Here is a 27,329-nt window from a genome sequence, read left to right as displayed (position 1 = left end):
AGGTGCAAGTCGTCCATTCAACATGCCGACGGTTGGATGTGAAGACTGTGCATCGCACTGTTCTAATGGAGCCTCGCTGACATAAGGCAAAGGCCCACTGAAAAGGGGCTGAGGTGGTCCCCGCCAGGTGGTCTCTCCTTCACGCGACTCCGTCTCATCACCACCATATGTCAAATGCTGTCATGCTGCATACGTCAGCGAAATAGTGTTCTTTAGCGGCGCACTCAATAGGGAACTAGGGATAACGGTGCGGCCAAGATGAAGTTTCCTTACAGTTGGGGGACCGATGTATCGTGAAAATGATAAAGTCTAATCAACTTGTCTATGGTATTTGTATGCTAGTCCGCTTTTTGTTGAATTGGAATGAATCCATTACATGCCTTCTCTATCTCTCACACTTTCGACACAGTCTTGCCATCGGATCACCTTCATGTAAATGCACTCGATAATGGCGATGACAACCATGCCGCCACCAAGGCCTATCCAGGCACCATCCAGCTCTAGGCCTGGTGATCCCAGCTCGAGCCAGACCGCGAGCGGTACTGCAGCCAGATAGTTCACGGCAAATACGACAAAAGCCGCGACCGCCTGCCGGCCGAGACCCCGCAGCACGCCGTTGCATCCGCTGATGATGGAGTCGATGAGCTGGAAAGCCGCAACCGCAAGCATGGAGTCGGACGTGAGCCTTTGGACCTCGGCGTCCTCAGAGAATACAAGGGCGAGCTGGTGGCGGAATAGGAAGATTAGAATGGCGTCCAGGATACCGACGACGGTAAAGACGATGGCGTATACGGTTGTGGCTCGCCGAGCGGTCGCTACGAGCCCGCCGCCGATCAAGTGACCGATGCGGGTGCTGATGGCAACCGAGATGGAGAAGGGGATGTGCCACATGACGACGGAGATGGTCGTCAAGATAGTTTGTGCGGCAAGATGCTCGGTGCTCAGGTAGGATGTGCTGAGCGTCAAGATTTCAAAGGCAGCCCACTCGCCCAGGTTGACAGCCGATCCGGCGATGGAGAGTCGCACCGGCACGCTCCACTCAGTGAAGGCCTTGCGAGAGAATCCACCCCAGCACTGGTGCGACCACTGGCCCCAGACGACGATGTAGATGAGCAGAAGGACGGGACGCAGGTCGTTGGCCAGAGCCTGGCCCAGGGCAGCGCCTTCCAGACCCATGTTCAGCTTGAAAGCGAACAGCCAACTGAGAAGGGCGTTGATGGGGGCGCAGATAATGAGGACGACCATGGCGCTCTTGAAATCGCCCTGGGCCTGGAGGAACCTCTTGAGGGCTTCGAAAGCGGCGTAGCCGGGCATGCCGATCAAACTGACACGGAGGAACGTGCCGGCCTTGACGGCCAGGTGGTGCTGCTTGACGAACAGGGAGAGAACCGATGGCGAAAAGACCCAGAAGAGCCCAATGGGGACGGTAGCGAGGGCCATGAGAATGAGCATGCGTTGAACATGTAGGCCAACGGCGGTAAGGCGACCAGAACCGTGGGCCTGGGCGCAGAGGGTATCCAGGGCGGTAGCCATGCCCTCGTAGATAGCTAGGCCGATGATGTTCATGGTCGTCAGACCAATGCTAGCGGCGGCGAGGTCATCGGCGCTGAGGTGGCCAGCCACGAATGTTGTGATGACGGTGAACGAGTATTGTAGCAGATAGGTGGCGATGAGCGGTAATGAGTACCGACAGAGGAGCCATGCTTCCGACAGCCAACCACCGCTACCCGCCGGTTCAATGTCCGGCTTGTGATGCGGCTGATCCGACAGCAGCGGCGTGGTCTCGCCGGTGCGGTCGTCTCGGTCGCGGGGGTCCATGGCGGGGGGGACGGCTCTACTTTCGGTCGCAGAACGAGGGTGTGAGATGACACGGGAAGGGTAGGGCGGAGAAAAGGTGAGGTGGCAGGTGTTGGGTTTTCAATTAAGTCTTCAAGGTAGTAGCCAGGGGCCCAGCTGAGGATTTTAGGTTCCCGTAAGGTTTGCTTTGATTAGCCCAAAGCTGAGGTGCATCAGAGGGAGTCTGTGTGTTCCTCCAGGATGGTTGTCTGCCTTTGTCTTCTTTTTCCTTTACTTTCTCCGTCTGGATTGGGTGGTGTCAAACGCGTCTTGGGATCGGGCCGTTCTGCACCGCGAATGCGAGGGATAATAAGGGATGGAAATGGGAAGGACAAGGTCAGGAACACAGCCCTGCCAGCGTACATAACTGTCCGTGCGACTGCAACAAGAAGAGAAAGTTTTCACGCCGGCAATGCATTCCGATTCCCGTCGACTCCGGATACTGTACGTACTCTACTTGTAAGCGGATCAATCTGGTGGATACATCTCCACTACTCCGGATCCCCGAACCCGCAGCACTATATAGGATCGCGCCACCTCGGGTTACTGGTGTGAGATCTCATTCGCCCACTCGCTCTCATCAAAGTTCCCGTGCTCGTGTACGCGAATGAATTAGAACGATTTGTCGCGGATCTTCAGCGTCTTGCAGGTCATATTTGACTCATCTAATTGGATTTGTACAGGCAGGACCAGAGAGTTGTGAGATTTTGTCTTGCCAAGCTCACTCATGGCTGATTCTATCTCCAACCCTAGTGAGATGAGTCACAAATGCTTTTTCTCTCCGAAGACTATCCGAATACACAGAGCTGTGATTCGAAACCGAGATGATTTCCCCCAAGAGCTCAATTAACATAGTTGGTCTTGTAACTTATGCAAATAAATCAGATGATCTCAATTTACAATCGCAAGTCAGCCCCAGCAGACTTCATGGACCCCTCTTGTGAGCTCGATCTCCGCCTCTCATCAGAAGACGCCCCAAACTCTCCATCTTCGGTCAATTTCCTCACACTCTCACTGCGACCGAAAGCTACTTTCTCTGCATAACCGTGGACCTTGCAACCGACCGACCACTCGGGTACTCTAGCCAAACCAGCCCTCGCGATCCCCGAATCTCCTGCGCCGCTCGCCAGATGAGACTCCGGTCTCGTGTTGGACCCGCTGCCGATCGGCCAAGTCGTTGGTTGAAGCCTACCGCCGTCTTTGCCTGACGAGGACAAATGGTAAGGTGCCTGAATGGCGGCCACGGAGGTGGACCCGAAAAGGCTGTCGATGACTCCCTTCAGACTTGGGATGCATGCTGTGAGGATTGACATGCCTAGTGAGACTTGTAACCATATGATGTGATGTACAGCGTTCCATGTCGTGTCAGTGTAGTCTGTTACCATGATATGTGTGTGAATCAGTCTCGGAATCGTGATTATAGGAATGCTGTGCGAAAGATTTGTCAACTGATACATCGCTGAATTGAAATATCGGAGCAACTTACATGATGCGCGTGGTGAAAAGGGCAACAACCATTGCCTTTCTCTTCAACGCAGTCTGCACTTTCCACATCATAGCGACGGGAAGCAGACATAGACAAACATCCGTAAAGATGTCCATCACGCCGTTGTAGAGGAAAATACCCTCTCGGCCTGGGCACTTCTTACCAGCAGTGGCAAGCCACGGCTGTGGTAGGGAGCATTGAAAGGCCGTCATCGTTATTCCAGAGATGCCCCAAGCAACGATGGCACCGAAGAGTACTTTGTTTGCAAGATTCAGTCGTCCGTGATTACTGATGGAGTGAATGAGGAGGCATATCGAAATCTTCGTGCTAGCGACAATCGCAATCGCGAGTATGGAGGAAGCGTAGAATAGCTATGACTTTTGGTCAATTTCGTCTCTACTTCTGCTCTTGCTACATGGCTGCATACCTTGTGAAATGCCTCGAGATCATGAGGCTCTACTATATCTTGATGATGGCCTAGTCCGTGGTTGCAAGCAATGATGATGCAGACTGTCTGTGAGAGAAGTAATCCGGTCGCGACTAATAGTATTACATCGTGGCTCTTCAAAGAGGTGATGTTGAGACGAATGATAAGCTTCAAAGATATTCCGACGATGGCGTAAACGAGGAAGATGAGCGAGGCAACAACGACTAGCGCAGCTTGATCGTCTTCCGTCAATGCGTAGAATGGAGGATCTGGTTGAATGTCGACTGCCATACTCGGCTGGTCCATTGACATGATCTTCGCTAAAAGGATTTAGTTGAGCCTCGTCCTCGTGGTTTTACTGTTTCCTTGATGGGGTTGCAGAGTGTTTGAACTTTGTAATCAATAAGCACCATGAGCTACAAGGGGGGGGGGGGGGGGCAGGCCCATGGTAATTGTGTGGGCAATTCATCATCGATCCAACAGCCCGGCGTTCTGATCAGAATCCGGAGTAGTTTGCGAAGATCTACACAGCAGCTCCGTGCCATGTGTCGAGCAAATCAACCAACACAGAATCTAAAGTAGGGTTGCTCGGCCCAAACATGCTAGTGTGTGAACTCCGTCATGTCTTGAGTGAGTTAAACATACATGTGCACTTGCTAAGTACAGGTAATACATGTGCCTGGAAGTCCCACATGACGGAGCCTTGTCTTTCGTGCGTAAGAAGGGTGACAGACTGCCTACCAAATCTTTGAGATTATTACATAGTTTGAGTCCTTCCGTCGGGTTCTCAAAAAACCCTCTCTGTGTGCGCGGGGTGAAATTTCCATTGTGGTTCTGTTACGTGTTGCAAGGATGGAAGCGAAGTTTGCCTGTGGGCCAACATCTGATGCGACGAGAAGTTTCGTGGTACATATGATGTGGAGTCAAAAGACCAAATAAGATGTCGAGCAGTTAAATTGAACTCATCTTGAGTCTGGTCCTTAAGATCAACATGGCAGGCTTCGTTGGGACTGTTGGAAACATCACACTTCATGTGTCCGTATCCAGACTCTAGTGCGTACTTTTTGAAATGGCACGTAAAGTAGTAAGCTTCCGCGCGTAACCTGACAAAGTTTGCTCTCCAACTTGATTATGCCCAATTAGTCTTCACTGCGTTCATTGGCTCGGACACATGCCTCTCAGAAGACAGCAGTCCCTAAACCCCAGCCACATGCAAGCATCCAGACCATCGTTGTGAGATCGATCAATGGGTCGGATTACATTCTCTGCAGAGGAGCTCAGACATCCGGACCAGATTCACCTAGGATCGGAGTTAGAATATTTGCAGGTACCTTGGATATCGATTCCCTCACCCTGAGTCGCGCTGGGAGATCGCACGGAGAAGTGACGAATACATGGGCGCAAAGCAGCGTAACCCTGGTACCCGGGTATTCTTCAGCCCACGACTAACGAAGTGATGACCACAACGGAATCTGACCGGCAGAGACCATATGTGATCGATCCAACTGCAAAGTTTGGAGGGTCCGGTGATGCCAAGTAGCTCCGGGAACGGTACGGTTAGAGTCCGTGTGGTCGAACCCCTCCCGGCATGCAGGAACCCCGGCTCGAACCCACCGCGGAGGCCACCTGTTGGTCGGTAATAGTTCCCATCGAGGAAGCAGTGTTTGCTTCAACATGCATATTCAGCGGAACCTAGTCCGAATTTTTGATTAAATCCTCGTTGGTACTGATTTCCAACCGCCAGTCGTAGCTGCATCAAAGGAGATGATCCGGATACTCCCTTCGCCAATCATTCCCTAGGTTCAGAGTCGCCCATCCATCTGCAAGCTTACTGCGGCTACTGGGGTCATTGTCTCACATTTCTCTCGTCTGTGGCTACACCTGCTGATATTTATGTGCATATGGTGCAGCATTTGGCCAAGGCTGTGGAGGTGCTGCCCGGCTCTTTTGATCTTCCCCAACTCGACTCCTTGAAGAGACTCTTACATGTGCCGCGGATCGAAAGCATATCATACATCCTCATTTTTACATCAAGAAAACTCAGAACGCTTTCTTGTTGTTGACTTCCCTTCTATTACTGCCTCAATTGGTCTCTCGAGCATCTCGTCATGGCTCCCGCAGAAGCAATCGAGCTGCAGCCCGCCGCCAAAGACGCCAGTCAGATTGACGCAAACGAGTCAAAACATGGATCCGAAGTCTACAACCAGACGCGGACGCGGAGAGTGTTCTCCTTCTCCCAGCTCTTCGCATTTTCGTTGACCTACATGGCCTTATGGGAAGGCATGTGCACGTAAGTATACTGTCGATCCGCTCTAAAGATTCATGGCCGTGTTTGGTCTGACTCCATCCCAAGAAACATGTACTTTGCACTCTACAACGGCGGCCCTCAAACATTCATCTTCAGCTTCGTCATAGTGTTTTGCGGAGCCATCGCACAAGCCGCTTCGTTGGGCGAGATGGCCTCAATCCAACCTGTCGCCGGTGCCCAGTACCACTGGACGTTCCACCTCGCCCCCGCACGCGTCAAGCGCTTCGCAACCTGGATTCAGGGTTGGTCGACGTGGTTTGGTTATGTGTCGCTCCTTGCTGGCATTGCGAACGTCACCATAATTCTCCTGGAGTCTATGATTGAGCTGAACCACCCCGACTATGTGCCGGGAGGTTGGCACACCTCGGTGCTCGTCATCGCTATGTGCGTTATTCAGGGTTTGATGAACACGTACTGCTTTAGAGTGATCCCGTGGGTTGAGCTTGTGGCTGGAGTTCTTCATGTCTGCTTGTCCGTCGTCTTTGTCGTGGTTTTGGCCGTGATGGGGACTCGACACTCGAGCAGCTTCTTCTTGGAAACCAACATTGCGTCTGGATGGACGGATAACTTCATTGCTTGGAATCTCGGCATGTTGACTTGTGTTTGGAGTTTCACCGGTATGAGCCAATCTTCCAGAGATAATCCAACGTTTTGACTAACAATCTGTCCAGGGTTCGACAGTGCCATTCACATGAGCGAGGAAACCCGAAAGGCCAAGTCTGCGGTCCCTCGTGCCATGTTCTGGTCCATCTTTATGAACGGATGCCTTGGCTTCATCATGGTCTGCGTCATTATCGTCTCAATGGGCTCAATCGACGACGCCCTCAACTCGGCTAGTCCAATTCTCACCATTCTTCTCAGCATTACCGGCTCCAAGGGCGCCACGACGGCCATGATCACCGGCCTCTTCGTCGTCTCGTTTAGCGTCAACTTGGCCAACATCGCATCCGTATCCCGTCTCACTTGGGCCTGGTCCAGGGACGGAGGCATGCCTGCTTATCTGGCATACGTCCACCCAAAGCACCGCGTACCGATTCGCGCCATTATCGTCACGGTGTTCATTGTTTGTGCTCTTTGTCTTCTCAACATTGGAAGTTCGAGTTACGTTGCTTTCGGCGCTATCACTTCCCTCTCATCCATGGCTCTCTACCTCAGCTATGCGATCGCAATCAGCAGCATGTTGTACGCTCGCTTCTCTTCCAAAGGAGGTGTTGAACTAGGAGAGTGGAACCTTGGTCGGCTCGGTCTTTATATCAACTCGTTTGCCTTGGTCTACACCCTTTATGTCATTGTATTCCTACCTTTCCCTTCGACGGTTCCTGTAACTGCAGAGAACATGAATTATTGCGGACCAGTCATGGTCTTCGTCCTGCTGGTTGCAGTAGGTCTATGGTTCATCAAAGGGAAGAGATGGACTGGGCCAAATCTTACAATTTTGGATCTGGTCATGGACAAGTCTTGATGAAAACAAGCAGCCAGTCTCAAGTTATTCCAAATACGTAATATGTACAAGGAGTTGAAGTTTAGTGAGGGCAACGTCTAGTCAGATATACCGTGCTCTTGAAATTTGTGCTTCCGCAAAGCCCGTTGACTCCTCGCAAGTAAACTCTTTGAGTCTACATGTCGCGAGGATGGATACAACCCGTGACTCCAAGTACCAGAAAGGGTGCCTGGATATCCTGCAGATGCACTCAGCCCATTTATACAGGCTAGTCGGTCATCGAGTTCATTATTCCAGGGAACTTGATGAATACCTTGAGCTCCTGTTGATTGCTCAACCGCTCATAGTACGCAGGGAATTCCTCAATGTCGATAGATGCGCTAGCCACGAAGCCTGGTTTCGCAATACCTCTGGGATTCAAGTTGACGAGCTCGCCAGCAACAGTCTCGGGATCTGCGATACCACCTTCGTATCTGATACCCTTCGAAGAGAACTGGGTGAGGGAAAACGAGACTTCCGGCGTGATTCTCTCTGCATTCGGAGCCAAGCCAGTGTTTGGTTGGGCCAGGTAGATTACAATCTGGCCAAATCCGCCCCCTGCAGCGACGAGTTCGACCATCTGATTCAGCACGATGTTTTGCTGCATTGTACCGTTGGCAGTGATGGCTTCCATACCGACGGCGTCGACGGCTCGGATGACACCACCGGGCTCGTATGCGAGAATCTGCTGTACGGGAACCTTGTCCATGAAGTTGATGGGCATGGCTCCGATGGATGCGGCCTTCTCAAGTCTCACGGGGACATGGTCTACGCTGTACACCCGAGATGCCCCGCGAAGTATGGCGGAGTACGCAGCAAGCAGGCCCACGGGACCAGCGCCAAATACAGCAACAGTGTCGCCGGGCTCAAAGCCGGATCTAGTGACAACAATCCATCCGATGGAGAAGACATCGGAAACGGTCAGGTAGTCTTGTTCGATGCTGGTGTTGGTGGTCTCGGCGGTCAAGGGGACGGAAATAAGAGCCATGTCGGCGAACGGTATTCTGGCGTAAGGAGCCGATTAAGCATCATTAGTAACGAAGAATCAAAACTTTTGAGGAGAATCTGAGTAAAAACCTTGGAGACCTCCGTTAAGACCTCCGAAGCCTAGGCCCATGCGAGATCCAGTCGCAACTCCCATATCGATGTGTCCAGTAAGGTAGCGCCATTAGCTGGAACATGACATATTGTCCCACCACTAAATGTGATGCATCACTACCAATAAACTCAATATATCCCACTGTATAACTGTTAGCTTTCATGTGATTAAGTAGGACATACTCTTGCCCGAGAAGTAGGTTCATACTAGCTTCGTGGCGCAGCGCACACGGTGGCTCCCCTCCCATATAGCCATGATAACGGTGCAGGTCTGGACCACAAAGCGCCGAAGTTGTGAACCGAACTACTGCGCCAGTTGTATTGATGATGCGTGGCACTGGGAACTGATCAAGATGAACTTGATACGGCCCCGTCATGACGGCAGCGCGCATGGTGCTGTTGAGAAAGCTAAGCGACATAGTGTTCAAGTTTAGACGTTTTCTCGAGGTCAAGGAACTGACAATGGTGGTTGAACTGCATTTTGAGCCCTCAAGCCAGGCAGCATAAGGAACAAACCTCGGTCTATTCGGCTCTTGTCCTCGGAGGTTCGGAAGTCAACTTGAGGCTCATGATCTGCAGAGCATAGCAACGTCTGTATGGGCATGACGCGGCAGCAGTAGCTATTCTTGTTGACGAATGATACACGTCCAAAGTTGTGATTCTATCATTTGTCCACTGATAGTGATGGTGCCATCGAGGTTGAGAACGGACCGAGGCCGTACCCACCTCCGGATTTAAGCATATGTCAACCCAAGCTTAGTTCAACATATCAGCGCGGTAGTTCGCTCGGTATTGCATTTGGCAACGGCCCACTTGTCCTAATACAAGGTGAATCGAGCATAGAATGGCCTCCTATTGGACGACCGCATAGATCCTTGCAGCCGTCTTTCATAGCCGCTGTAGGGAAACAGGAAAGATTCTTGCCAGAACAACTCCTTGTGGAAACTTGAAGGTATTAAGATGAAATTCTGCTTCCCCCACATCGGGTTGCCCGAATCTCAATCAATGAACCAAGGTGTCATTTGTCCGAAAGCTGCGCCGATTCCCAAAGTCCGTCTCTTGCTGTTCGCTAATCATGCCAACCCTCGGAAGTCGACTCCAATATGATCGGCAGCCGAGCTGGACTGGGCGGTTCAAAGGCTTTACCTTCTTCAGGCTTGTAGATAAGAATGTTGTAGAGTATTATCCCAAAAACTGGCAGGTTGTACTGCGTAAAGGTCAGATATTCTACTCAGGGCAGACAGAAGTGAAGGGGTCAGTGCCATGTGATAGGCGTGGAGGTTTCTCTTGTCTCTCGGACAGCATAAGCGGTTATGAAATCATCGTGGCTGTGCTAGACTGCTGTCTTCATCGCCAAGATCGAACAAGCCTACAAGCCCACCGACAATGGGCAGATTATTCCAATACTCTCAGCTCCTTCTCTGTAACTGAACCCCCCCATATTCCTATTTATGCTTCGGCGACTAGCTCGATTCGATACGATGTATCTGTTCGCAGGTAACGGGGAACCTTGATGAAATATGGGATTCCTTCTGTTGCTTCATTATCGTCGCCACTGCTGCGCGTCCCAGTCATGCAACATCCCTATGCTACTACGCCGAGTCTCCACTGTTATGGCATGTCCCGATGTGAACGAATGTTCAATGCCTACAGCCAGAAGAGGCAGCACGAGCTGGCATGTGCAGCGCAAGACCCCATCCATTACTTGCAAAGTCCAGCCGGCCTTCTCGGCTCCGACTTCAGTATGGGCCCGAAGTCACCCGCCAGCCCCGCTCTCGGCTCCGGGTCTCGATTGATGATGACCTTAAAGTTTAATACGTTCACAGTCGCAAAGAGAGGCGCAAAGTGAACTCCCTGTGGGCTTGAAATTCTGAGTGACTGTATTCGAGAAATCGGACAAATGCGACCGAAAAGATACAAAAATTCCCAAATGGTTTTGTACTAGGGTATGTTTCTCGCAGCCTGCAAACAAATTAACGACCTTTAGAAGCTAGTGAACACAACTGCCGAGTCTGTTCACGCTCTCTTGGATATCTCAAACATGATTGCCTTCTCTGTGTCAGAGCCGCTGTTATTGGAAGATGACCTTGTCAAGTGTTGCAATCTTCTTCGCTTATGATCCCAGAAGAGCCAACCAAGAAGGACTGCCGTCGTCAACGGGACCATAAACGCGAAGTAAATCCAAATCTTGGACGAAACATGAACTTCTATCATATGAAAGTCTCAGTATTGAACAATACGGAAACAATTAAAAGGGCACTGATACTAACGAGTCTGGAAGTCGAAAAATGACATGCTGAAAATGGAGGCGATGAATGTGCCAGGCAGAAAAGCAGCACCGAGAAGAGAAAGGGCCTTCATTGCCTGACTATCGCTCTTACTAGCATGAGCTATTTTTCTCTGATCTCCTGCTATCTTGAGGTTCAATTTCGCATCCTTCTGTGCAATTTCGGCCGTAATGAAAGAAACCTAAGGTACTTTTAGTTAGTAAACGTTTCGCGACCCTTACTAGCTAAAGGTATATAATGCGTAGGTATATCTCTGACCATGCTTCGTTGGATATTCAAGCGTTCCACGGATATGGAAACGTATTTCTCCAACCCGACGAGTCGTACTCTGTGACAATGAAAACGGTCCTTCAAAGTCGCATGGAGCTGATCCAACGCTTTGGTCTTATGAGTAGGGTCGACATGTGCCCAGAAGCAATCTGTGGCAGCTTCCAAAGCATCAATGACCTTGGAGTAAAGTTTGGGTGGTCTATGAAGAATTCTTCTGTGGTGTTCTGTGAGATCACTTGCGACTGTGCGTAAGTCGATGGTGCCGTCCTTTGAGTAGTAAAAGCCTGTAGTATCGTCATTGACACTGATTGCTTTTTCTAGTTGTCGAATGCTAGTTCGGGCTTCTCGTTGTTTCACTTCGTTAGATGTTGCTACGAGATCAGACATGATGATGCTGGGGATGAGAAGTGGATGGCATATGTCAAGAACACAATCTCGCAAATTTGACAAGCACTCAACGATATCGGCGGTAGGTGTCCATTTGACGAAGCCTGTGGTCTCGCGTCGCTTGAAAGAATATGATAGAATCAGTTCCCAGCCGCGGGTTCCGGTCTTCTTACGGCTATCATGCTTTCCAAAGACCATCTCTAAATACGAAGTGAGTCCAGAGCTTTGAGGCTATGAGTATAAGGTGGTGAAAGCTTACGAAGGTGAGGATCATCGTCTTCAAGAAGAACATATCTGTACCAGAAGAGAGGTCCAAGAAAGGTGGTCAGTTCGACGGCGTGCAGTGGGAGCCGTAGGCATTTGAGCATTTGCTGATAATGTGCTGGTGGCAGTGGAATTTTCAGCGGTGTGAATGTTTCCAAATCCTTGGCATCTTTCTGAATGCTATCTCGAAATGTCAGTCACTGTGGCATTCGCCATTCGAAGTCTGTCCTGACATTAAACGAAGCTTGCTCGAAAGTTTGCTTTCTTCTTCTACGACCGGTGGATGGAACTCGCCCTTCGATAGTATTTAGTGCTAAGGAATCTTTTTGTAGCAAAAGGATGGCTGGTAAGAGTAGTTAGAGAATTAAAGGGGGTTAAAAGTCTCACCTGCTCGTATATAAAGTCATTGAGGTTGTCAAGTGTCAAATCTCCTTCTTTTGTCGCGTTCAAAGATGGATCCTAAGTCAAGCCAGAACGGTCAGGATATTATTGCAAGAAAGCGAATCAATGGGGACAATGACTTGCTGTGTAGTTGTAGAGCGTGAGATAAGTTGTTGCTTTAGTGACATGGCGAAATTTCGCCAAGTGCTTTTTGAACATGCACTCCTCCATTGCCCTATTAAATGTTTAAGGCTTAGTAAGAAGCTCATGGCCATTAAACGGATTGGGGATACCTAGATGTTGGACTTTAAGAAGAAGAAATTGTCGGATTAGAAGTCTAATTCGACCGCGGCATACGGCCGACTACGTAGGGGCTAATTAGGGGCCCTATTTACGATTATCATAGCTAGCTTAACTTATAGTTAGAACCTCTTTTTTATACTTATTACGTAGATATTTATATAGTTTAATTAATCTTTTCGTTAACTTATAGTTCGAACTAACTATTTTATAATAAAGATACTAATACTAATTAGTAATTAAATTTTATTATTATAAATTAGTAAGGTATCTCGCTACGTAAAAAAAACGACTTTTTAATATTATATAAAATAAAAGATTTATATTAATTAACTTTATAAAAATAAATAAAAAAAGAAGCGATTTTTAAATATTATATAGAATTAAATAATTATAGCCTTTTACTATTTATAAGAGGTTAACGTTTATTATATTAAACTATATTAATTAATAAAACTACTTAAATAACTAGATTTTTATTATTACTTTAAATAGCTTTTTTACTAAATAACTTTTTTATAGCCGGCCCGTAATTAAAAATTAACTAATTAACTTAATAAAAAGAAATACTTACGTAATAACTACTTACTTAATTAATTAATATAATAAATAAGCTTCATAATATAATATAAAAAAGTACTACGTAATTAAAAAAAAAGATTTCTAAATATAAATATTTTTAATTAGTATAATAAGAAGCGTATAAGAGTTATTAAGTTAAGAAATTTATAATATATAAAAAAGTTTATTATTATAAGGTTTTTATAAGTATAATTTTAAGCTCGTAATTTAAATAACCTCCTTATAGCTCCCTTAATTACCTCCTAAATATTATTTAAAAATATAATATAGGGGACGGTTTAATAAAAAAAGAGGGGATTTAGAGGTCTTAATAATATTAAGTTAAGAGTATTATAAATCTTAGAGATTAATTTAAAAAAAAGTAATTATTTTAAAATAGTTTTATAACCTCCCGATAGAGTTATTATTAGCTTAAGAAAAAGCTAAAAAAACGAGGATTTAAAAAGAAAAGAAAGTTTTTTTTTAGAGGGCTATTAAAAAGCTTCTTTTTATACTAGCTCTTAATATAAAATTACTAATTTTAAAAAATTAACTAAGTAATAAAAGGGATTATTAATAAATAATAATTACTTAATTATAATTAAGTTATAAAAAAAATTATTTAAAAAATATAAAATAGGGTACCGAGAGGCTATAATATTATAAAAAGGATTTTAAAGTAGGTCGGAACGCTATTATATTAACCTAATTAACTAAAGACTTAACGTAAAGAGGGAAAAAATAGAATAATAAGTAAAAGCTAGTAGGCTAGCCCTTTAGGCCTAGTAGTTTAGCTCGTTATATAATTATTAAAAGCTTAGCTTCGTAGTTTAAGGCTAAGCTATAGGGCTTATAGGGCCCTAGTACTTATTATTATAATATTACTCCCCCCTCTATACTAAAGAGTACTATCTATAATACTAAAAAATAAACCTCTAAATTACCCCTTATTTTAATAAATTTATAACTATAATTACTATTATTATATTATCGTCGTTTTTTAATAATAATAAATCACTAGCTACAGTAGCTTCTATTTATATACTTAGGTTTTATAATAGGCTTTTAATAGTTAAGTATTAGTAATAAAATACTTAGAGCGCTATTAATATATACTTAAAGCTCTTTACGTTATACTAAATTAGGTCCGTATTATACCCTTTTTAATCCGCTTAATATTATAGTTTTTCTTTATATAAGCATAATTTAATAACCTCTAAAACTTCGTACTCCGGTTTACTATTATTATTAATAATTAGTAATAATAGGTCTTAGTTCTACTTAAGTAGTAAGTTATCAGTAGCCTTTTTTAATTTATTTAGGTAGAAAACTAGGTATACTTAGTTATTTATTAATAATTTTATAATTTATATACCCTCTTATTTAATACTAATAATAAGCTATAGCCCGGCTTATAGCTATTATAGCTTATTTATATTAATAAATTTTTAATACGAGGTATTAATAAAGACCCGGTTTCTTAGCTTTAAGTTATTTAGGTACTAGTAGTAGTTAGTATACTTCTTATATCGTACTTAAATAACTTTTATATTATTTCTAGTAGTTTCTTAAGCCTCGTATATTCCCTAAGTTATATATTATACGTTAATACGGTTTAGTTTTTTTTTTATAAAGCTAAATTAGTAAGTTCGTTTAAACTAGTTAAAAAAAAGCCATAGCTAACGACCGAATTTTATTTTATATAGTAATAACCTTATAATCTTATTAAGCTAAGTAATATAAGTAAAATTAACTATAAATAGTATATTACTTTAATTATCTTAGTATTAGTTAACTAATAATCTTAACTATTATAAAATATACTAGTTTAGTACCTCTATTTTGCTATCTATCTAGGGGTAATCGGCTATTAATAATTATAACTTAACCCCGTAAATCTTATAAAGCTCTCTTTAAAAATCGGAAATAAATTAAGGACCTCGGTTTAATATAATAGTTTTTAATAAGCTAAAAATAAATAATACCCGTTCGTAAAATATTTAGCTTATATCTTTTATTATAATAGTTTTATAATAAAGAATAAATATTACTCTCTTACCTAAGTAGTTTATTACTATTTAAATATTATTAAATCCTTTTTAATTAATAAGGATAGTTATAAAGTTAGTAAAAATATATTATTATAAGTAATTAGGTACTAAAAATAGCCTTAGCTCTCCTAGGGGCTTATTATATAACTTTTATAATTAATAATAAGTATAATAGTTCTATATATATTAATAAGTATCCGCTATTAAGCCCGGCTAGTAATATTATTATTTAATTATTTTTATAACTTTATTATACTCTAAATAAGTAAAGAGCTTTTACTTATAGACCTTGCGGATAATTATAATATAAAAGTTCTCTTTTTTAAGTACTACGAGCTTTTTATTTATTATTAATAATCCGTTATTTTAAATAAATTAGCGCTCGTACTCTTTAGTTACTAGTACTCGTATTAATATAAAAAATACTATAATAAGGTTTTTATTAAGTTTTAGAATTTTCGTTATTAATAAGTACCCCTAGAGCTCGTTTTTTAATAAGAACGAGCTAATTATAAGCTATAATTAACTAATTATAGCGTTTAATAGTACCTATAGCTCTGTTATAATATTAGGGAATAGTAGTCTTAATAATAAGAGGACTTAGGTTTTATTAACCTCTTTTAGTACTTACTAAGTATAAATATTTTCTATTTTCTATAATAAGGCGTTAGTTAGTACGTTCTTTTTCCTTAAGTAGTAATAAATTTAAAAATTAAAATCTATTAATATACTAGCCTAGCGGGCTTATTATAAGTTAAGTAGGCGCTTAGTTATAAAAAATAGTAGTAGCTAATAGTCTATAATAATATCGAACTTATATTTATAGCTTATAAGCTCCGCGCGCTATTTCTCTAAATATAATACTATTATTAATATTTTTTTATTATAAATAGTATAGTTAAGCTCTATACTACTTATTATTTTTAAATAAAAGGCTATTAAGTACTATAACCCATTATCCTTTTATTATTATAATAGTACTCTAGTATATACTAAGTTAAAAGCGTTAGTTTTTAACTATATTAATAATTCTAATTTAAAATAATAAAAAATTAGTATTAATATTAGCGTTAGCTTTATAGCTATAAAGGCCGTTTTATAATTAATATTAAAATTAAAAAGAACTCTTATATTTATTAATCTTATAAAGGGCCTAGCTAAACGGCTATAATCCCTTATAAATCTCTTATAAAAGTTATAGAACCCGAGAAAGGACTAAATACCCTTAAATAATATAAGTAACTTCTAATTTTTAATTATAAAAACTTTCTCCTTATTAAGCTATATACTTTTTATAAAAATTATAAAACCTAAGTACTTTATAAAAATAACGCTAAATTTATACTTCTTAATATCTACTTATAAACCTATTTTTTATAAACGGTCTAATACTTTAATAACGTACTCCTAGTACTAAAAGGGGTTATTAAAAAAGATTAGGATATTATTTATATACGTTATATAAAAATTATCTAAGTACTCTATTAGTATCTCGTTTATATATTATTAATACGTAGTAGGCCCGTTATAGAGCCCGAAGGGTATTATTTTATACTTATACGCCCCGTAACGAGTTCTAAATATTATTAAATCCTTAAAAACTAAGTCGAGGTAAATATAATAAAAAGCCTACTTAATATTTAGTTTAGTAAATACTTTTACTTTACTTAGTTACGTAAGGGTCTTATTAATAAGTAATAATAAATAGTAGTTTTTTTTTATAATTTTATTAAGCTTATAAAAGTTAATATAAAAATATAAATTATTATTATACTTTTTTATAAATAGTGTTAATAACGTAAAAGGAGTATTACTTAGCTTAATAAATCCCTTTTATAAATACTTTAATAAATAAGCTCTTATAGCCTCTAGCTCGGGTACTAACTATTTATATAAAGAATAATAAGTTAGCTTCTTTTTATTACTATTTAAGAGCTCGATTTTATAGTTATATAGCTTATAAAGTACTAATATATTACTAACTATTTTATTAAAAACGTTAGTCTAAGGCCGCAAATACTTTAATAAGTTTATTATTATAAGGTTACGAATAACCTAGTTATTATTAAATAAGGGGTCTACCTCCTCTTTTTTATTTTTTATAATATAGTTAAGCTTATAAAATAATATAGAGCTTATTTTAATATCGTTCTATTTAAAGTTCTTTTTAAAAACGGGAGCGCTAATAAAAATAATATCTATTTATATTATTACTAAGTATAGTTTTTATTACTTAGCCCTCTTTATTAAAGTAATATTAATACCGTTAAGGGCGCGCTCTATTTTTTTTATATTCTTAGTTTTATTTAACCGCTATATTTAATAAGCTATTATTTTTAATAAGTATAATAATACTCTAATTAATATACCCTTTATTTATTATTACCAAAGCTTTTAGTTATAGTAAGTTATATTTATTTTAAATAGGTCTTATTAATAATTAGCGTTAATTTAGTATTATATATTAATAATTTCTAAGGTATATAAGTCCTTAATATCCCTAATAATAATAAAAGGCGTCTTTTATAATAATAAGTCTTTAAGCTATATTAACTATTAATAATAAATATTAAGGTTTACCCCATAGTACTCGAACTACTTTTACCCTAAAATTAAGTTATAGCGGCCCGTATTAAGTTAAAAAAGAGGTATTTTTAAAAAGACTTATTAATTAATATATAAATTAGTAGTTTATATTATATTAATATTATCTAATTACTCTTTATTAAACTTAGTAATAGGGATTAAGTATTATAATTTATAAAATAGGGCTATAAAGAACTATTATAGTAAAAGGGTTACGTAATTATTTATAAATCCGTATTTATTAGCTCTCGTATTAAATAAGGCTCTTAAGTAAATTCTATATTTATTAAATACTAATATAAGCTCTATTTTAAGGGGCTAGCCCTCTATAAGATTTTATAAGTTTACTAAATTAATTATTAATTTTTTATTTTTTTTATATATATCCCCTAGCTAAGAGTTTACTTTTACTAAGGGTTTTAGTTTTCTAAACCTAACTCTATTTTAATAGGGCTTATAGTAGCGTTAACCGCGATTATAATAATCTTTAGCTTTTTAAAATAATCTTTAGAAATATATTTAATATTATTATAAATAAAATAAGCGCTACTATTTTTAAGTTTTTAATATAGGGCTTTAAGGATCGTTTTATAAGTAGAAGTACGACTTTAGTCCTATTTAATACCTTTAGTACTTTTATTATTTTTATTACTTTTATTATTTTTATTCGAAGTTTAGCGGGCTTAGTTAGAAGCCTTAACTAAGCGGTCCTCTATAAAAAGGGGTTATATTACGTTAGCTAGCTAAGTAACGTACTTAGTATATTTTTAAAAAGTAGTCGTATTATTTAAGTATTTCGATATAGCTTAGTTACGAAAATATATAAGTAGCTTATTATAAAAACGGTACTTTTATTAAAATTCTAAAAACTTATTAATATACATAAGCTTAGTAAATATAGAGCGCTTTTAGTAAACGTTTTTAAATATAATCGTAAGTATATCTAGCTTGTAATTAGCGTTATTTATAATAATCGGGCTAATATAAGCTAATTTAAGCTCGTAAAATAACTACTTAGTTATAATAATTTCGTTAGAAGTTAATATTAAGTATATAAACTCCGTAATACTATTTTTAATTTTATTAATAATATATTCTAAGTAGTACTTATTTATATTATAATTAGTATTTTTTAAATATTTCGTAATATACTAGAGCTAATAATCGAACTTAAAGCTAGTATTATTATTTATAAAAATAAGTATATTAAGTATTTTTTAAGAGCCGTAAGTAGTAAAATAAGATAAGGCTAAAATAGTTTCGTAATTATTTTACGTTTTTAAGTACGCTAGTTATTATTCTAATATACTAAAAGTAGTAATATTTTAAATAGAGCTAGCCTAAGAGCTATTTTTTAATTATTTTAGCTTTTTAGTTATAGTTATATTATAAGTATAGGTTTAAGTAAGAGCTTTTTTTATAATACGGAGCTCTATAATAGTAGTATACGTAAAGTCGAGGTTTTTATAAGTTATTATATATAAGTACTTAGTACTATTACTTAGCTAGTTAATAATAAAAGCTAAGACCTGCTCTAATTAATATTAAGTAATACGTATTTTTAGTTACTATTTGATCTACTTAAGTAAGGTCTTTTTATTATTTTTAAAATATAGTTTTTAAATAAGGTCGAGGTTAATATATTACTTAGTATTTTTTTTAAAGAGGATATTATTATAAATATAAATAAGTAAAGTAAGTTAGTTAGCTATATTACTAAAGTACGCTAAGTAATCGGCCTAGGTAATAGAAGGTAAAAAGCGCTTTACTAACTAGTTAAATAGTACGACTTTAAAGTTAATAACTAAGAGCTTAGCGCTTTTATTAAGGTTTATAATACTTTATTAAGACTTATAAAAGTAGTAACTTTATTAAAAACTATTAGTACGAAGGGAGACCTAGCCTCCCTAGCTATATTTTCTAACTATTATATTTAATAAAAGGGGTATATACTTAGGGAGTATTAATTATACTACTTATATATAATTAATTTAGTTAGCTATTACTTAGCTCTTTTATACGCTTTTTTAATAAGGGTAGTTAGTTAGGATAGTAAGTAATTAATTAATTAAAATATTATCGTTTTATTTTTAAAAAATAGTTAGTTAAGTAACGTTAAGTAGTATTATAAAAAGGCTCTTAAAGTAAGTTAGAACGCTACTATATTAACCTAATTAACTAAAAACTTAATATAAAGAGAAAAAAAATAAAATAATAAATAGAAGTTAATAAGCTAGCCCTTTAGGCCTAGCGGTCTAGCTCGTTATATAATTATTAAGAGCTTAGTTTTATAACTTAAGGCTAAGCTATAGGGCCTATAGGGCCCTAGTACCTACTACTATAATAATAAAAGACGAGATTTTTAAAATATTTAACCCTATTATATATAAATAATAAGTAAGTATTTTTAATAAGTCCTTAAAGTCTATAATTTTATAAAAAAAAGGGCTTAATTTTATTAAACTATACTTAACGGCCTATATAGCTCTTAATAGCTTATATAGCTCTTTTATAAGCCGCCTAGTATTTATTTTTAACTATTTTTATAGAATACTACTCTAAAAAAAGTAAGTTAAAAAAGGAGGTTATTTAGAAATTATAAAGAATACGAGGCTTAGGAAGCTAGAAGTATACGAAATAGCGAAAATTAGTAACTAATAAAGATCCTAAGACTAATTACTATATCGTTTTATAATAATATAAACGTTTATTACTATTATTAAAAAAAAGAACTATTAAAACTTATTTTTTTATATTAAATAAAAAGGAGGATCTTAGTAAGTATAATAATTAGTAATTTAAAAAAGTAATAGTAATTACTAAAAATAATAAAAACGAGAGTAGTAATAAGATAGTAAAAAGAAATAGGAATTTCCTAAACTTTAATAAATTCGTTAAGTAATAAAAGTATAGATTTATTATAGTTAGTGCGCAGATTAAATATATCCTTATTAAAATTAAATACGCTAGCGATTATTAATATAAGTATAAGCTAGAGTACGACCCTTAGTAAGTTAGGGTAAAAAAAATAAAATAAAACCTAATTTTAAATAAAATCCTAATCCCTTATAAATAAGTAAATATTAACCCGGATTATTAAAAGATATAAATATATAGAATTATAAATTAACTTAATAATAAGTAAATTAATATAGTATTAATCTATTTAACTAAGGTTTATAAAAAAAGGGGTTATAGGGGCAACCCCTATTTTATAAAATTATAAACGACTTTAATAACTAGTTAAATAAATAGTTCGCGAGCGTAAGCTTAGGAATTATAAAAGTAGTTAATAAATTCTTTTATAAGCGAGGGGTATTATTAGCGTAATTATAATTATAAAAACCGTACGAAATTTTAATAATAATAATTATAAAAAAGGAATTCGTATTATAAAACTAAGTATAAGTTAATAGGGCGTATAATCGCTTTAACGAATTTTAAAAAAGGGTAAATAACGTAGATTTCCTTTTTATAATTATTAATAATAATTTATTATTATAAAAGGATATATAGAGGTAAAATATAATATTAAAAATACGATAATTAACGATTCTATTTATTTTGATTTATAGCTCGTTATTATTATTAATATAAAATTTAGTACTAATTAGTTAATAAAAAAGGAAATAAACGACCCGAAGTTATTAATAATATATAGTTACGTAAGAATCGTATATAAATACCGAAAATATAGTAATAAATACGAAGTAACTTACTAACTTTAAAAAGATCTTTTTAAAAAAGAAATTATACTCTAAGGGGAAGTATAAGGTCTTATAAAAAACCCTAATAATATTTTATAATTATTATAAAAAGGTTAGAATTAGGGAATATTAGTACTATTTAGTAATTAATATCGTACTTATAAATAAAGCCTCTAATTACTATTATAAAGCGGTATATAATCTTAATTAAAACGACTTTTTTAGTATTATTAACGTAATCCGAAACTATTTTAAGATTTATAATAAGAACTTAGAGCTCTTATTTAAGTTATAAGCGATTTTTTTTATATTTATAGCTAGGATAATAGAGGATAAATTATAAATAAAGATCTTTAAAAAGCTTATTAATTAAATTAATAAATTAATAAAAACCTAGTTAAATAAGGGAATTAATAAATAAAAAGTTAAATATTTTTATACTATAGTTTAGTATATATTAAAAATAAAAATAACCTTATACTAAGTACTTAAAAACTACAAAACGCTCTACTTTAGGCTAAGATTAAGCTTTAATATTAAAATAAAAATACTATACTAAACCTATTTCTAAGTATATAACGGCCCTTATTAATAATATTAGGTCGATCGAACGTATAATAAAAAAGGAAAAAAAGCTAAATATAATAATTGCTAATAGGGAGGCCTAGATTTATTAAATAGGCTAAAATTTAATTTATAAATAAAATAATAAAAGAATTAGTATTATATTTATAAAAGGAATAAATATTAGTTAAGTAATTATTTTAAGGAAGAGCGTACTAAATTATATAAATAGTATAAAAAATTGAGAATAATAAATAATAAAACTAGCCCTCGTTAATTTAACTAATTCCTTATTATATATAAAAGTAATTTTAGAAGTACGGAACTTAGTAATAGTAATTAAAATAGTAGCTTAAAATATTTACCCCCTATAAAAAATTTAAAAAATAAAAAAGATTTTACCCCTTATACTAACGAATTAAATTATAACGAAATTAATAATATTAATTACTCTTTTTTTACCCTATTAGCCTCCGGAAAATATACGAGGCTAAATAAATAAAAAGTAATAAAAACTTTTAATAAATAGGTTTTTATTTATAGATAATAAGAGAAGGTCCTTTAGATAATAAATATAGAAGTAGCTAAAAAAGTAAATTTAATAAGGCCGAAGTCTATTTTCTTAACGTTTAAAAAGAAAACGCTATTTTTTTTAATATTTAAAAAAAGAAAAATACTAAGTAAATTTAGAAATAGTTAAAAGGGTCCTTTTTATATTACTTAGATTACTTAAATACTAAGTTTATATAAGTATTCTATATAAGCGAAAAATACGGCTTAAATAATTTTTATAAAATTATTTTAAATACTAGGGTATTATAATAGTTAATAAGAAGAAAAGGGTAATTCTAGGTATTATAAAAGATTACGTTAGTAACGCTTAATATATTAATAATAAGTATTATAAAAATTAGTTTCGGCCTAAATAAAGAAATCGTCGCCCTAGGTACGGTAAAAATAAAAATATACTTCGGAACGATAACTTTTTATATTTTACTTATTAATACCCTATTTTTCTTATACTTAAAAAATATAAATTAACTAAGTATTATATTTAATAATATAAAGAACAGAATTTTTAGTAATAAGTATTTTAAAATAGTTAAATAATAATAAGGGTATATATTTATAAAGCTTATTAATAATATAAAGTCGATTAATTACTTAATAAAAAATAAGCTTAGATAATTATACTAAAGATTCGGGTACTTATCGGTTATAAGGCTATATAACCTCTTAAAATAATTAAGTAATAGTAATATTAAAATAGGGGTACTAGAGTAGTTAATAAAAGTATATTATTAATACTAAATAAATACGTAAAGCTTATATAAATTTAAATTTAAATTACGTAATAAGCTTAATTTTAATTAGGAAATCGTTATTAATATCTTTTATTTAAATAGTTAGCTAGTCTTATATATAATTAACGTAGCTATATCTTTTTAAATAGGGTAATTTTTTTAGGATTTATAAATAAAAATAATATAAATAGCCTTATAAAAGGGATAAATCGATATATATTAAAGACCGCTAAATAGTATTAGAACCGACGTTAATATTAGTTTTAAATTAGTAAAATTTAGAAAAAATATAACGGCTTATAGTATATAGCTAAAAGTTGTATTTATTAAAGCGTATTATAATATTAAAAAGGTAAAAAGGGTATATTAGTAATTAAAAAGGGTATTTAGAATTATTAAAGAGGAAAATCCCGATTTTATTAATAATAAATACCTTTAAATAGTATTTAAATATTATAATAATATTATAGGGCTTAACGGGCTTATATTAACGCTATTAATATTTAGAATATATTTAAAAACGATTTTAGCCTCGCTATTATTACTAAACGTAAGTTAACGAGCCTAAGTAATTAAAAAAGTAATACGGGTATTGCGCAAAGTAAATATAAAAAAGTAAGTTAATAAAGTAATTACTATATATAATAAGCTTAATATAGGGGGTAATTTAAATATATTACTAAATTTAGATATATAAGTATAGTATAAAATTATTTAATAATAAGCTAGGCTATATAAGTTAATTTTTATTAATAAGCGCTCTTATATAGTTATAAGAGATTATAACTAGTTACTTAAAGTATTAATTACGGTAGTTAGACCGTACTATATAAATTTTAATAAAGTAATTTTTAATTTATAAAAAAAAGAAGAGCTAGGGGAAACTATATAACCCATAGTAGAGGTATAAGAAATTATCCTTAACAAAATTATCGTAATAGTATTAATAAATAACGAGGAAGAGGAAATTATTAAAAAAGTATTAATATTACTAATAAAACGTTACGGAAAATTATAATAGTAAGCCTTAATATAGTAATTTATTATTAGTAATAAGGTAATTAATACTTTTTATATAATAAAAAAAAAGCCGATTTTGAGCTAATAGTTAAACTACGTAAAGAAGGCATAATTATAATTATTAAAAAGCCGTATAAAGGATTAGATCTTATTAAAATAAATACTTTTTATAATTAAGGGGTTTATTAATTTATTTTTTATAACTTAGAAAAGTATATAAACTTCTATATATTTAAATTATAAATAGTTCGTAAAATTAAAGGGAAGGGAATACCCTAACTATATAAGAAATCTAAATACGTAATTTAGGGGTACGGTAACGTTAAAAAAGTAACATTACTTATATAATTACTTATTATATAGCGCTATAGTTAATAATTAATAATAGTATTAATAATATTGCTATAGAAAAAGGGATACGAAATTTAGAACTATAATATTACCTAGGCCTATACTTAATTAGCTATAGGGCTTACTAAAAAAATCCTAGCCTATTTACTAAAAAAAATAGCTAGTAAGTACTTAAAAAGCACGATTATTAAAATACTTAAGTTATTATATAAGCTCGTAAAATCGGGTACTTATTAATAAGCTACTTATTACGATTTTTATATTAATTAATTATTAATAATTACCTTTATATACGACCCGTACTTACTAATCTTTAAATATAAAAATAACTAATTTAGGATTATTAAAATATAAATTAACGATATATTAAGCTTATTTAATATTAATTTTATAAAAAAAGAGAATAAAGAGCTTTAAAAAGCGGGCTTTATAATAAAACTAAAAGAGGTCCTTATAATAAACACCCCTTTAGTATTTAATAATAGGATTTTTATAATTAAAAAAGAAACTATTATTTTTTAATAAAAGGGGTAAGGTAAGAAAATTAACTTTATTAATCCGAACGTAATTAATATTAAAAAGTAATATAAAACTAAGTTTACATAAGAAGTATATATTATAAATATTTATTAACCCGAAGTAATTTTTAATTATATTAAAGTAGTATAAGTTATAAATCTAATTAAACGAGACGTTAAAGTACTTAATAAGTAGCTTAAATAGTAATAAATAAATCTTAATCGAGGCCTCGTTTATTACCTAATTAACCTTATAATTAATAAGCTTTATATCTTTATTAATAAGTTATTTATAAATAATAATAACCTTATTTCGTAATTAAGGTATATTATTATCTTAGTTAATAAGAGTATAAATAAGAGCGAATTTATTATATATAGTAATATAATCTACTACTCGTTAATTAAAAATAAGTAAATAACGAGAAATATATTAATATTAGAGGTTTATAATTTTAATAACGCTAAAGAAAATTACTAATTAACTTAGCTTTTTACCTATTTTAATAGTTATTTATACTAATTTTTATTTACTATACGAATACCTTATTAAATTAAAAATAATAAAAAAAAAGAGGTTTATAATCGATATTATAGTCCTTAAGTAATCGTACGAAAAGTATAAAATACTTAAAATCTATTAAATTAATAATAAAAATAACCTCGTAAATACTTTTATAAAAGTAATACTAAATAAGGGATTAGAATAATTTATAAGTAATAAAAAAGTTATTATATAAATAAAAGGATAAGTTATATAAAAAGAATAAAAAAAAGGAGAAAAAAAAAACGACTTAATAAACGGGCCCGAGGTCGAATTATATTTTTAATTATAATAGTTAAATTAATAAAAAAAAAGAAAGTTAGTATTAAATTAGAAATCTAATTTAATTATAATATACGGCCGATTATATAAGGACTAATTAAGGGCCTTATTTATAATTATTATAGCTAGCCTAACTTACGGTTAGAACCTCCTTTTTATACTTATTATATAAATATTTATATAGTTTAATTAATCTCTTTATTAACTTACGGTTCGAACTAACTACTTTATAATAAAGATACTAATAGAAATCTAACGATAATGGCGAGCGGTATGGCGGATCGGGCTTACTACATAACAGGGGTAAACCAAAGCCAGGCTGACAAAAGTGCACTTTCACTCCGGATGGACCTTATTGTATGCAATATTGCTGCTTGATCCATGATTATGCAGCATGTTGCTAGCCGAAATATTGTAACGCGCATGCTCATTTTATTGATTCGACGAATCGCTGTGCACAATTGAGAGTTGGTGTGCCTCGACTAACATAATGAGGCTGTCCGATCCTACGGGACTTATATTAAGCAAGGCTTTTGGTAGCGATCTTTACTAACCTGAGACGTGGGAAAATGTCAAGTTTTGAGGTATCATATCGATTGTCACGTTCAATCCGCGGGGGTATTTCCACTTTTTGCGCGTTGATTCCAGGTGGCCTTGAATCAATGGTTACTGAAGCCGGTAGACCCTGGTTTGTTCAAGGTTTTCGAAGGCATCAGCGTGGATGGTCGAGCTAGCTATTGAACCGACATTCGATTATGACTTTTCAAATCTTTCGGTTGGGAATTGCAGTCAAACCGAAAGAAATGATAGCATTCTAGTCGTTCGTTCACCTGACGATTTCCTGGATTCCTCATTCAGGCGGCCTGGAAACTAAAGAGTCAGTATTTAGTCTGTAGAGGATGAGCTGAACGAAGTGCGCCGATCTTGAGTTCTTTCCAACGGGATCGGAATAGTAAAATTGAGCTGCCAAGTGCTTGTTATCAATATAGGATTGACATGTAATTTTACTAAGAGGAGAGCCGAGACGCTGAAGTAAAGGCTTGGTTGATATCATGAATGTCCGCACGTCGCACTTAGACCTTATTTAATAGACAAAAGGTTTTTACTCAAGATGAGTTTGACTATGACAGGAGGCGAGGCGGCATAAATGCCCTTCCAATCTTTAGGTCGGTTCGAATACATCCTGAATGAGTAGCTAGCAGGTTCTCTGGAGATGATCTAAAGTCGGCACTTCCGGCTTTCTGTAGGGTTCAGCTCCGTGGATTCCGCCGGACAATTATTACCAGAGCCGTGGCACGGGATGTGGGCAGTACACA

General features: G+C 35.5%; 5 protein-coding genes across 5 annotated transcripts; 1 reads left to right on the top strand and 4 right to left on the bottom strand.

Moving 5' to 3' along the window:
- Positions 1 to 372: 372 nt before the first annotated feature.
- Positions 373 to 1,818, bottom strand: CABS01_04842 (MATE efflux family protein; the record flags this gene model as incomplete). The annotated part of the gene is made up of 1 exon (XM_060538212.1): positions 373 to 1,818. The coding sequence occupies one exon, from the start codon at positions 1,816 to 1,818 to the stop codon at positions 373 to 375; it is 1,446 nt and encodes a 481-aa protein (XP_060389874.1).
- Positions 1,819 to 2,732: 914 nt separating this feature from the next.
- On the bottom strand, positions 2,733 to 4,061 carry CABS01_04841 (uncharacterized protein; the record flags this gene model as incomplete). The annotated part of the gene is made up of 3 exons (XM_060538211.1): positions 2,733 to 3,264; positions 3,323 to 3,693; positions 3,750 to 4,061. 3 exons carry the CDS (start codon positions 4,059 to 4,061, stop codon positions 2,733 to 2,735), a joined length of 1,215 nt encoding a protein of 404 aa, XP_060389873.1.
- Positions 4,062 to 5,857: 1,796 nt separating this feature from the next.
- On the top strand, positions 5,858 to 7,519 carry CABS01_04840 (uncharacterized protein; the record flags this gene model as incomplete). Its single annotated transcript, XM_060538210.1, has 3 exons — positions 5,858 to 6,039; positions 6,103 to 6,674; positions 6,729 to 7,519. 3 exons carry the CDS (start codon positions 5,858 to 5,860, stop codon positions 7,517 to 7,519), a joined length of 1,545 nt encoding a protein of 514 aa, XP_060389872.1.
- Positions 7,520 to 7,766: 247 nt separating this feature from the next.
- Positions 7,767 to 9,054, bottom strand: CABS01_04839 (alcohol dehydrogenase GroES-like domain-containing protein; the record flags this gene model as incomplete). Its single annotated transcript, XM_060538209.1, has 2 exons — positions 7,767 to 8,541; positions 8,819 to 9,054. 2 exons carry the CDS (start codon positions 9,052 to 9,054, stop codon positions 7,767 to 7,769), a joined length of 1,011 nt encoding a protein of 336 aa, XP_060389871.1.
- Positions 9,055 to 10,651: 1,597 nt separating this feature from the next.
- On the bottom strand, positions 10,652 to 17,722 carry CABS01_04838 (uncharacterized protein; the record flags this gene model as incomplete). The annotated part of the gene is made up of 5 exons (XM_060538208.1): positions 10,652 to 10,842; positions 10,906 to 11,104; positions 11,182 to 11,780; positions 11,840 to 12,024; positions 17,718 to 17,722. 5 exons carry the CDS (start codon positions 17,720 to 17,722, stop codon positions 10,652 to 10,654), a joined length of 1,179 nt encoding a protein of 392 aa, XP_060389870.1.
- Positions 17,723 to 27,329: the final 9,607 nt, after the last annotated feature.

The sequence above is a fragment of the Colletotrichum abscissum genome (assembly GCF_030869225.1).
Source record: "Colletotrichum abscissum strain IMI 504890 chromosome Unknown Scaffold_9.1, whole genome shotgun sequence".
NCBI classification, from domain to species: Eukaryota; Fungi; Ascomycota; class Sordariomycetes; order Glomerellales; family Glomerellaceae; genus Colletotrichum; species Colletotrichum abscissum.
Note: the sequence above shows the minus strand (reverse complement) of the source record. Positions and strands in the feature narration are given on the sequence as shown.